Source organism: Lontra canadensis, unplaced genomic scaffold (assembly GCF_010015895.1).
Source record: "Lontra canadensis isolate GAN:19392208 unplaced genomic scaffold, GSC_riverotter_1.0 scaffold8, whole genome shotgun sequence".
Taxonomy (NCBI): domain Eukaryota; kingdom Metazoa; phylum Chordata; class Mammalia; order Carnivora; family Mustelidae; genus Lontra; species Lontra canadensis.
Genome location: NW_022631002.1, coordinates 10,658,572 through 10,671,573, shown reverse-complemented (window position 1 = coordinate 10,671,573; position 13,002 = coordinate 10,658,572). Strand labels below are relative to the sequence as shown.

General features: G+C 37.8%; 1 protein-coding gene across 3 annotated transcripts in view; it reads left to right on the top strand.

Moving 5' to 3' along the window:
* CNTNAP4 (contactin associated protein family member 4) overlaps positions 1–13,002 on the top strand; it is a 238,152-nt gene that overhangs the window by 215,752 nt on the left and 9,398 nt on the right. For all 3 annotated transcript variants that reach the window (XM_032853931.1, XM_032853930.1, XM_032853932.1), the window contains 4 exons: positions 504–743; positions 2,759–2,983; positions 4,389–4,522; positions 5,268–5,355. In XM_032853931.1, coding sequence (XP_032709822.1) covers positions 504–743; positions 2,759–2,983; positions 4,389–4,522; positions 5,268–5,355 — 687 coding nt within the window. The remainder of the gene's footprint in view (positions 1–503; positions 744–2,758; positions 2,984–4,388; positions 4,523–5,267; positions 5,356–13,002) is intronic.

Below are 13,002 nucleotides of genomic sequence, written 5' to 3'. Positions count from 1 at the left end.
AGGAGTGTTTCATAATTCTCAATAAGTCAACAGCACACCGGCATCAGGATCAGGTTTCAGTATGAAGAATGAGCCACACTTACCCACAAATATATGCTGATTTAAAATTGTGCAAAAAAAAAAAAAACCTTCTACATAAGACTATCAATCCATTTACTGTTATTTTGCATGAGACTAAGATATAAGGTATAGCCTTATTCTGTTCTTTGAAAGAAACTAAAAACAACAACAAGAAAACCACCTCTCAGATTTACATTTTAATAAATCCTTTTTAGAAAACCAATATGTAACAGATTCAACCTTGGGAAAATATTGAATTCTCATCTTCTTGAATTCTCTCAATATTCTGTCACAAATTGTGTTCCCCAGATTTTATTGGCTCCTCTGGCTTTGCCCATTCCCACAGCATGGGTCCTTCTTTGTGAGGTCTCAGTTTTATCTGGTCTGGAATCCTGAATAAAACATGGAGGAACATGCTTCCATTCACCGTATTTCCCTCTTAGGTGGAACGGCCACCAGACAGAGGGGCTTCCTGGGCTGCATTCGGTCTCTGCAGCTGAACGGAATGTCGCTGGACCTGGAAGAAAGAGCTAAGGTGACTCCCGGAGTGGAGCCGGGTTGCAGAGGGCACTGCAGCAGCTACGGAAAGTTGTGTCAGAATGGAGGGAAATGCAGAGAAAAGCTCAGTGGGTTCTCTTGTGACTGCACCTTCTCTGCGTATACAGGGCCTTTCTGCTCCAAAGGTAAGTATGCCATGGGGTATCCTCACAGGAAAAGCCATCCAGTGTGAAGAAAACATCTAGTAGTCATTTTCTGGGTAGCTAATTTGAAAGAGAAATAGTTCCATTTCTGATTTTTTTTTTCAAATTACCTGTTTCATGCTAATCTCATTTCATTTCTTGGATATTTGCCTCATTTCTTAAAAAACTAGTATCTATTAATCATAAAGCCTCTCAAGTTGCCTCTAGATGTCTTAAAGTATTGGCTGCTTAATCTGCTTTTTTCTGTCCAATGTTGATGCTCTTAAGGATTATGGCTATCAACAACCTGTCCCATGGGGCAGCTCTCTATTTGAAAATCTTTAAAGGCATTATTGTTATTTTTGATGAAGATAGTCAACCACGAAAAGAGACTTAGGAAGTATTGTGTTTTGGTTTTTGCCAAACAAATATTTTTTCCAAGAATAAAAATAACTTTTCCATTAAATATGCATGTGTAACAAAATAGAGATACTCCGGCGTTTTTCTCTATGATGTGGGCAATATCTGTGAAGTAAAATAGTGGAATGTTTTTCAGTTTGTCTTGTTCACAGACCTATGTCATGGAAGAAAGGAACATCTGAGTGTAGTATTAAGTGTTCTGGACGGACTTCTCTGAATACACACACATTTGTTATGCTTTCATAGTTGCTCCTAGAAAACTGCCATCATGTTTAATTCAGTTGCTTTATTTGAGTGTGTCTGGGCTACTGAACCTTTTCCTGAAGGAGGCTAACAAAAATTGCCTCCAAATTGAAGCAATTCCTGCTTTGCAAAGAAAGCCCTTGGGATTATTTCATGGAAAGTGGGTTAAAAGTCATCTACTTTTTATCAGAACTAAGTTATAATTTCAAGTCAACCTCTAATAACTCACATACCACTGCTCTAGTTCTAGGAGGCTGTTCACAGGTAGAGTTAGAGGGCGCTTGGGTAGCTTAGTGCACTTAGTGCCTGACTCTTGATCTTGGCCTGGGTCTTGATCTCAGTCAGGTTTTGATCTCAGGTCGTGAGTTCTAAACAAAGTGAGAACAAAGACCACATCTTCCCAAGATCGTGTCTTTACTTCTTGAATCTGAATGATTTCTAGTTTGGCTTGCTAACTGCAATCAAGAATACTACTCTGCACCTGTGTATCATGTTGCATACAAAAAGTGTGTTGCAGATAATAAAAATAATAAAACAAGCAAACAAAAACACTCTTCAAGTGCCGAGGGAATGGAAATGTTGCTGTGTCACCCCGTGAGCATCATTTACAACTCACGTTCCACAACTGGTTCCACTTTATAGTAATGGAGAGAAGTAGAGTTCAAGGATCCAACTCTAATTATTCCTCCAGTATCCTCCTCATTTTCATACATATATAAAAAATACGTGGTGTGTGTGTGCATGCATATGCATGTGTGTGTGAATTTGGGATATTTGTCTCATATAAGTAAAGTACTACACTTTTGTAAAACTAAAAGAGGCTGGATAGTTCCTTGTGTTGATCGCCGCTACACAGATGCTGCTGCCCTCTCTTACATGAACGCTGGATTTAGCTTCTTTTCATAAGGCACAATAAATAGGGGGAAGTGTTCAGGTAAAAAGGAACATTTCTGCCTGTTGATCCTGGAAGGTAAGAGGACCCCTCAAACTTCCTTCCTGTTACAGGAAGACTAGTATATTCTATCTACAAAATAATAGATGGGACTAAAAATTTAAATAAGAAAATGGTTGGCAAGAGAGAAAAAAGCCAAAAAACCTGGTTTATGTCTGAAGTCAGAGTGGAGGACATTATGCTTTCAATTATAAGGTTAACTAACAAATTAATTACATATAATTCTAACATAAAGCCATTTCAAGGACCATCATAAAAGTTCTGTTAGCTTTCTTTGTTATTTAGTTCTGGTTTGGAGCTATTTGTTTTATCTATACAATTTGTTATTTTTAATTAAAAACAATATAACTGAAACAAGATCCTTGTACTTAATTTTTAACATAAAATGTGTGTATCATTTCAGAGATTTCTGCATATTTTGGATCTGGCTCATCTGTGATTTACAATTTTCAAGAAAATTATTCCTTAAATAAAAATTCCAGCTCCCACGCTGCTTCATTTCATGGCGATATGAAGCTGAGCAGAGAAATGATCAAATTTAGCTTTCGAACAACACGAGCACCAAGCTTACTGCTTTATGTGAGCTCCTTTTATAAAGAATACCTTTCAGTTATCATTGCCAAAAATGGTGAGTGCTTTTTTGATGAGAGAGAGAGAGAAAATTGAATTAGAGCATTAGATTAGTAATAATAGGGATTGTTCTCGTGTTCTTGCCTCTCCAACTACAAACAGGAAGAAAAGTGTGCCTGTTTTTTGTATTCAATTTTGTTTTTCAGTACTGTCCTATAAATTTAATCTAAGAGGACTATTTAACATTTTAAGATAGCTTTAGCTTGTTATAATTGTGGTAATTTCACATATTCAGTGTTCATTTTTTATTTCTATAAAATACTTATCATATTTTATTATTGCTAGAAGCTCTTTACTATTCCGTATACTATCAGTCTCAATTTTATGGTTCATTTTGAAAGAAGATGCCTATTTGTATATAGTAAATACTTCCTTCAATTAAAAGTAGAAAGATTTTGAGGGAATGTTAACAACCTAACATTATCTATAGGAGAAGATCCACAAAGTAATCTGTTGGTTCTAATGTTCAGCAATGAAATTGTCACAGGAAATGCTGGTTCATCAGTGCAGGGCAAGGGCTTGTGGATTAGGACATGTGTATATTACAGAAGGCTTGTCACTGCTGATGTTTTTTTCTCCTCTCTATATCCAGATTAAAGATAAAAATTCCATATATAAATTATATGAGTGAGGAAAATAAGTTTATAAACTTGAATGTATCATTTCAACTCAAATAAATATGGCCCAAGGGCACAGAACACTAAAATAAAAATAATATTGTTGAATAAGTATATTTACCTTCACTGTCCATCTTTTGAGCTTGAAGCTTATCTATACATTAGGATATTTCCTTGGCTAAATTGGAGCTACCTTGTGAAATAAATTGGCATCTTTGCAGGCAGCTAAGTGAGATATTAATTCTCATGGTAAGTTTGGCCAAAAACCATTGATTTCATCCTAATCTCATTCCAAAATCTATGACTGTGACCATGTGAAAATATTTTTCGTCTTTAGTAAAACTCCATTTGCTTATAAAAATTCCATTAGTCAATCGCATTTTAGGAGTGGCAGATGTATATTTTTCAAAGATGAGATTATGGAAGCACTTAATGCAATATTCCACAACAGTTTGGCATTTCATAGTATACGAAGGTGTGTTTTTTAAATTAGAGGCTAGTAAAGAGATTTGCTTATGCTTAACTGCATATCTGACTTCTAGGGGAAAAGTTGAAGATTTGCAGGAAAGACTACTCATTGGCAACATGCTTGGTCTTGATCTTGAAAATAGTGCAATTTAACATAGAAGCTGACTTCTAAGAATTATGAGGAAAGGAGACCTCCAATAAGCTACTGTGAATTTTCCACCAGAAATTGAAAGCTAAAAAGAATACTCTCTGAGTTTTTGAAAGTAGCTTTTAAACCATAATTTTAACTAAAAATATAACTTCTCTTCCCTACTTTAGGAAGTTTGCAGATCAGGTACAAGCTAAATAGATATCAAGAACCTGATGTCGTTAACTTTGATTTCAAAAACATGGCGGATGGACAGCTTCACCATGTAGAGATTAACAGAGAAGAAGGAGTGGTCTTTGTAGAGGTAATATAATAAACTCAAGAGAAGTGGTGGTTACCATTACGATTCCCCAGCATGCAGGACTGTCAGCAGAATTATGATAATGAATAGATTGAAGATGTCCTTCCAGTGTGGCTCCTGCACAGAGCATAGACAGACTGCCAAATGTGGTCTAGTTTTTGAAAGGATAAAGATTCTGTCCAAGATATGATTAATATTTGATACCCAAAATGCCACATTTTCCTCATTTATTTTACATCATTCAGGAGGGAAAGCTGTCTATTTTATCATACATACAACTAGTAAAGCTATTACTACTCTCATGAAGCAAATAGAATTGTTCACTCTACCAGTTTTTAAAGAAAAGCATGAAAGTTTTGGACCTCTACACAGAGGAAGATGTCTTAGCTGAATGACTCAAGTGAAAATACCAACCTTGGTAAAAGTTTCAAGGTGAAAAAACTCATATCTTATTGTTTTTTATTTTTTAGCTTTATGAACTTTTGATTTCTCATATAGTAGAGAAAATTACAGTGCTATAAGGGGATAGAAGATGGGGTGCACTGCTATCTGAGGGTAGAAGAGGAGGTTTAGAAAATGTCATTCACATTTGTAAATGGCTCTTTAAATTTTGTTTTTTATAATCTCTGGGGCCATACTAACAATTGCCTATTTTACCATTTTTCTTTTGTCTTCTGTGGATTTTTGTCCTCTTCCCAACAAAATGGCATCCATCTGGCTGTTTGTACCTCATATGACAATTCTATAGATTGATGAGAATGCAAAGAGACAAGTCCACCTGTCATCAGGTACAGAATTCAGTGCCATCAGGTCTCTTGTACTGGGCAGGATTTTAGGTAAGTAAGGGCACGACGTTCCCCTAATCATGACACAAAAAGATCAGAAGAGTCATAGTCCCAAGTGTGCACACATGCACACAGGCCACACAAAAACTGATCATGCCAAAAGAAATACCCTGTTTTATTTTGAGTACAAAATGAGTGATAATCGAGACAAAACCAGTAACTTCTCAGGGGTTTATGTAACTGTGTGCAGGGACTTCCTGCTGAGCAGGCATGGTCCTTTGACAATAATGCCACTGTAGTCTCCACATAATGAAACATGATATTGTTCTCACACTTCAAAAATATCAGACAATAAAGGTAGAAATAATGGACTATATATCAATCACCTGCCAAATACACAGGCTGTCATCTAATGATCAAACCAGGACTAGACCTAAGAGAAAAGGGAGAGGAGAGCAGGGGCTTTTCTTCAAGGTTTGTGAATCTGCTTTAGGTGCTCGCTTGGATCCTCTTTGCTTTGTTGAAAGGTGGTAGTAGCTCGCCACTCTGGCTGGAAGCCGGTGTCTACTTAAATGTCTTGTGGTTATTATTTATATCCACCAATTACTTCTGATATTAGCACTCAAGTAGAAGCATACCCTTGCCATTTTAACATAAAAATATATATACTTTTTTTTATACTTAACAACAAGGACTGAGTGGAAAGGGTTTTCTTTTTAGTTATAAGTAAATTATAAAGAAGAGTGATACTTAACATGATTTGGTGGGGGTGGGGACCTCTTGTAGTCCAATGTTCATCTCTTGATTGATATTTGATGCTAGCCTGGAATATTTCCCCTCGGACAGTAAATGGAATCTTCTATTTTTTGAACTCTTCAGTTATTTGTACCTTGACTAATTATTCCTTACATTTCCTGAACATAATCTCAGAATTCTGAGAAATATTTGATTAAACCTGTGGGTGAGTGATCAAAATATTGGTCCTTGAGAAGGTTAATAGTTAAATTTATGAATATGTATAGGTTTTCTAGGAGTATGATGAGCACTGAAATTGTGTGCTCTCATTCTACAAACAAACGGGAAATATGAGTTGCAATTTTCTCTCAGTATGCTAGAGTGGACGTGTGCAAAGTACTTCTTAGATATTTGGAAGCTTACCTGAAAAATTCCAAGTGAGTATCATCATGTAAATTATGTAAATTCGACTATAGCAATAAAAAAATCAAATAAATATAACAAATCCTGATCTCAAGAGTTCCTCAGTCTAGCAGGGTCTGAGATGAGGCATTACATAAAAATGGAAAATACAAGATAGAAAATTTTAACAGTCATGCATAATGTTAATACAATCATATTTTTGAAGAATAAAATCTTCAAATTTAATGCCACAGTTACTGATGAAAATACCTTTTGTGAGTAGAAATATGTTAAATATATTATAAAACAGTTGGGAAACTTATCTGCATTCTATTAGGAGGATTGTATTAATCAAAAAGTAGAATAATAACATTCATTATATAAATATTTGTTTCCCTTTTTGTAAATGAGGAGGGAGATTAGTAGGGAATTAAAGATGTTAATGTTTTTATTCAAGAATAGCATATTATTAAAATGCATATGACTCATACTGAAAAATAAGATTAAAGTCCAGATTCAGCAATGAACTTTATAGTCTGAATCAATTCTTCTCCTAAAGTATAGGTAAGAATTTATATGGCGTGTACCTAAGGTTAGGATCTTGACCAAGGACCAAGGACCAATCCCCTATTCAAGTCATTTGTAATTCAAAGGAGAATAATAATTTATGGTCAAATTTGGTGTGGTATATGAATTTACAATTAAATGTATGTAGTATATTATTATGTTTTAATATAGTATATTAATTTATCATAAAATAGATGCAAAAATGGAGCTGTTAATTTTCCAGAGATTTGTTCAATCTTAGAGTTTCTTATTACGTTAGGCTGGGTCTTCCAAGAAGCAGTCACAAAGTCAAAATCACCCATGTGAGGATTTTATTCAGGGAACAACTTATAAAAAAGAAAGTGAGGTGGGAGCTGGTCAAGAGTGGAGAGCCATCAGATGGCCATGCAACTCTGCCTCCTAATGAAGAAAAGAGAATGAAAAAGTTAGAAGGATCTTGGAAGTTTGTGCCATGTCAGAAGGTTTGAGCAGTCTTTGGGGAGCCCTTGAGTCAGCCCAGCCACCAGAAGAATCTCCTGTTTCCCAAGAATGAGCCTGCTTTAGGAATCCCTGCTGTGATCAGCCACCACTGGGAGCGACGCACAGGAGGCATGGCCTTGGCCCAAATATAAAGATAGGTTTCAGACGGCCCTCGGTCAGTTACTCTCCTCTAGTTGGAGGCCTGCAAGGACTTTGTCATGGCCCCACGTATATCAAATATGTTTTTCTATTTGGAAGCTCATTTCACTTAGATTCATGTTGCGGCCGGCGCGACAAATCAACCAGGAACGCAAGGGTAAGAGGATGAAGAAAAGAACTCGAGAAGCAGAGAGATGGGGGCAGGAGGAGCACTGAGGAGGATGTCCAACAGGGCTAAGTTTATTCAAAGCATTAAGGCCATATATAGAGTGATAGGAGAAGCAATACACCTGTGTCTAGTTAAACAACCGCGAGTTCCCATAATAAGTTTCACATTTAACTATAAGCAGACCTCGTGACGCCAAACGGCTGATGCTAGTACAATTGTTCTGTATTGATACAGCAAACCTGAAAGTAATTTATGAGCAGTACTAGGGCAGTAAGGACCAGCAACGAACTTTTGACCCCAACCGAATTGTTCTCATTTGTTTAGCAAGCGTGTGGGAAGTCACGCAGGCGAGCGCACAACACATAGCGCAGACCCTTTCTCAGTGCTGCTCGAAGTTTCCCATCCTAAACCTTCTGTTAGGTTATTCGGACTTGAAAGGAGGCACAAGTCAGGGCCTGGTTTGGTCCTTGTCTCAAGCCTTATTGCGACCTCCCACAGATTCATTTAGCACATACTTTGTGATCACCCGTTATGTACACACAGAATGCCATTCAGCAAAGTGGACATTGTGTCCGCCCTCACAGAGCTTTTGTTTAGTGGGCACACATACAACTGTCACACACAATGTTCCTGTGTATGCAGTTAAATGTAATGGGCCTTATATCACTTTAGATAAAATAGTTCCAAATTGCCCCCCAAGTAAAAATGAGTTAAAATATTTGTGTCATTTTATGATTTCTGAGTATTTCTTTTAAGGGAGCAGAATATAAACATTCATCAATCATTTTTTTTTTTTTTGGAGTTGTAATTTGTGTGCCTTTTCAACCAAAGCCTGAAGGATAGGACCATTCATTGCTATTGTAGATGGAAACCCAGAAACAAGGACCTATTTTCCTTCTTTCAACTTTCTCCATTACTCATTTCTTAAATTTAGGAAGAGCTATGGACATTATTTTGGATTATTGTCACTGAACAAACATTATAAGCAGATACTAAAAAAGAAGGTAAATTTTAGAAACAATATCAAACAGTATTATGACAACATGGAAACCATCTCTAACTTCCTATTACATTTAATTTAAGGACTCAGTAACTTTGACAATAATAATCATTAGTAGCTGGGAGGTGTGGTGGGAAGATCAAGGTTTTAGCCAAGCAGCTTTGTTTGGATCTTCCTATGATCAAGAGTACATTAAATCTGCTCTTCATATCCGTATCTCATTGTGAGATTAAGCTCTGAATTCTGTGTCTAGATACTTTTATATGTTATAATAGATTTCTGATTTATTTTAGTAAAAACTGGATGATTTTCACTTACCTGAGCGGTAGCTTTTGCACATTAGAGGTCTTGATCAATAGTGATTATTCCTGGGGCGCCTGGGCGGCTCAGTTGGTTAAGTGTCTGCCTTAGGTTCAGGTCATGATCTCTGGGTCCTGGGATTGAGCCCCACGTCGAAATGAATAAATAAAATCTTTTAAAAAAATAGTGATTATTCCTCTTTCCTGAGGACACAGAGCCAGGAGGTAGCTTAGATCACTGCAGTGGAGATTAGGCCACATGTAGATAATGTCTGTAGTCATCAAGGAAAGGACAGCCAGTCTCCACTGAGAGCTGGAGGAACAACTTCTAGTGTGTCAGGAATCCTTTATGTAAAACTCACTTCAGTGCCTAGAGGGGAGAAATCAGATGACCTAAGTCCTGATTATGTAATTATATTATGATATGACACTTAAGAGAATGGTTATTTTAAAAGCAGATTTTAAAAGAGAAGTACAGCTTAGAAGAAGAGCAGTAAGAAGTCTCAATTTCTTTTCTTCATCTGGATTTTTGAATATTTTAACAATTATAATGTCATAGACTATCTTTGATGCATAGAGCGGCTTCATCCTTGTGGAGGCTCTAATTGTTTCCATAGAATTAATGGCATCATTTTGAACTGGCCGTACCTAGAAGCTTAAAAACACCTTTCTCCTCATCCTGATACAGGAGCATAGATCAAAGTGTCCCGTCCCAAACCCAGAGAACGCTCAGGTTGCTGAAACGCGGATCTGATTTTAATTATAGAGCACGTGGTGTGGTAGACGTTGAGATGTTGTCAGAGACTCATAAAACCACAAGGATGTGCTCCAGGTAGGAAGGACGGGTTTGCTCCTTTGACAACGATATCACCCTCATTGCTTTCATTTGGCAAACATAAGAAAACAGAGCTCTCCTTACACTTCAAAGAAAATACTGAATGATAAAAGCAAAAGTCACAAATCCCAAATTCTATATTTATCAGCTGCCAAAGCTAGACAGCTTTGTACCATGATAAAACTAGAATCATTCCTAAAGTAAAAAAGAGAAGGCAATTGTTTATTTCTTTAATTACAGACATGCTTTAAAATGCATATGCACCAGGAATAAGTAAAAAACATAAAGCCATTGTCAGGGAATTACACTGTTGTGTGAGTGACTTTATTAAAGAGCAGGAACTGATGGAAGAGAAGAGAGAATGAGGTTGGCAGGAGGGTGCATACAGGAGCTCTGGGCACAAAGCAAGGAGATGCGGGCCAGGCCAGCCTAGTGATGAGCTACGGGACTGGTCCGAGAAAATAAGAGCAGTGAAATGTGAATTCTGCTAGTGTTGTCTTTCAGGTATAATAGAAGGTTAGAGCTGGTTTCCATGTCATCATAGTACAATTTGATATTATTACCTAAAAATTACCCTCCTTGCTTGATAACTGTTACTAATGCTTATCAATGAGGATTGGAGTTAAAACTTTGTTCCTATGGTCCATTTCCTTTGTAAAAGGAGCACTGGAGGACAGAGGGGAAGCAATTTTTTTCTTTCCAGTCTTCCTTCTGAAAAGGCAAACAGTCTGACATCCTTTCTCTATTAAGTATGTTGCTCACATGTATTAAGGACTGATGTTGAGGTGAACAATTCCTCATCAGCTCCGCTAGGAGAACTATTAACTTAAACATCATGTAAGAAGAGATGTAATTGATCTGGGGAACTATGCAGGCATAAAGTTGCTTTGCTAACTCATTAAGGTTTCATTGGGTCACAATGCGACACTTGAAGAAAGAAACTCAGTGAAGACCATTCCATAACCTTGAGATTGCACCAAACCTTGCATGGAAAAATGTGCTCACCTCCTGAACAATTTAACCCACTGTAGAATGATGGAAGAATCTCTGTTCGAAGGCGGAGTGAAGTTTACAGTCACTATTACTTGTTTGTGTCAGATCTGTTACGGTCCCGGAACGCCGACCGGCAGCAATCCCTTGGTTCCTCGTGGTGTGGGAAGAACCAGGCGGGCTCAGACACACTTGGCTCACATTCCTGCATAATTAACAGTCTGCATTACTTTCAATTTTACATCCAAAACTCACTGTAAAACGAAGTTCTGAGTTCTGTTTATGGATTGCTTTTCTGTTAGAAGAGTTTTCTAAAAGCCTGCAGATGTTTTTCAGTCATTCTCTGCTGGGCAGTAGCCTTGGTATATTTAGAGGCAATGACCCGTAGGGATCATTGATCTCTTCTGAGGCTGCAGAGCCAGGAAGTAGCTCAGATTTCTGCAGTGGAGATTTAGGCCAGATGTAAATAAAGTGTGTGGTCAGAGGGAAGAGAGTGTCTACTCCATCTCACAGAGGAGCTATAGGAACAAACGTCAGTCTCGGTGATATTTTATGTAAAACCCGCTTCAAAGCCAAGGGGCTACATAAGACAGTTTGATTAGATTCCTTAAGGGACCCTGTGATTTTGTAAATGTCTGTGACACTTAAGACAGGTTACATTTAAAGCAAAAGAGAAGTACGGGTCGCCCAGAGATACCGAACTATAAATAGCTTATTAATCAGATTTTCAAGGTTATATCTCTGAGGCGTAGGTTTGGTTGGCAAATGAATCCGTTTTATGAATAACTGCTTCCTTATCCATGTAGCATTTGCTGACTGCATTGCCATTTTACTTTTGCACTAACTCTTGTTTATTGAATCCTGGTCGTAATTGCATGTAATGATGAAGATGCCGTGCTGGTTCTTAGCCGTGCTCCCCCTCTCACTTAGTGCGCCATGTTCTGGCAAGCCTTCTTACCCTTATCTTTACGCATTAAAGATGCTGAGATTCTTTTGAAACAAGGTCCCTCTTGCTAGGTATAGCCAACCTGTTTGGTTTTGTTTTCTGAGGTTTTCTGTTAGTTTGGTAATGAGAGCCACAAGAATTTCCATGAAGCCCTCCTTGAGATGTTCTTCCATTTACTTCACGGCCTTTCCAGAAACAGTCCTCTTTCCAGGTATAGAAAGGCTCTTCATACGAGTTTTAATTCCTTGGTACTCTTATTTTTCTTGTAGGCTTTTTGTTAAAAAGTTTCTTCTTTAACAAAGCAGAAGTCATTCCCTCTGTTAGAAAATACAGTTGAGGCTAATTTTTTATAGGCAAGATTATAAAAAAATCTGAGTCCATTAAGGGTTTTTATAACCAGAAATATCCAAAACATGATTGAGTCCTCTCAGGATTTGTGTCAAGCAGGAGATGTTGGTCTTCAATTCCTCCATCCTCCCTGTTCTAATCTTTAAATGATGTTGGCATTTCAGGAGTCAGATAATAGTAAAGATAGATATTTTTCTCATTGGCTTTATTAGCACAATTGTCAATGTCCAGCAAGATATCTAATGCCATGTATTTCTAAGACCAGTTTTGCTTATGAACAACATAGTATAGCTGTTCATTTTGTTTGGACTCATTTCTGGGGAGGTAGCTGAAGAAGCCTGTGCTGTGCTTTTCCTCCTGGTTCTAATTCCCACCCATTGACTCTCCTGAATATAGGAGTTGTTGGTCCAGCCCAGGAGGCAGGGGGAAACCTGGAGGTTGCCAGTGAAGAAAGTGTTGGGGGACTCTTGGCCTCTGGTTGGAAGAGAGTTAGGGGCCAGTCTAGGAAAGTCTTGGAGGGCAGACCCTAAATTGTATAGATCCCTCCCCTCCACTTGGAAATGCTTGGCTTGCAGATATCTTTGGACCCCATGGGGAGAGGTCAGCCTTGAAAACGTCACTGTGCCCATTTACCCTCTTTGCCAAAGAAGAGCGCAACTTAAAACTTGAGGAGTTCCTGAGTTTTGCAGAGGATGATCTGAAGTTTGAGTCCTCTCTGTCTGGAGGTTCCATGAGTCCTTGGCCTACAACCATCACTGGTGTGGGGCAACTCATGGTCTACCTTCTCCG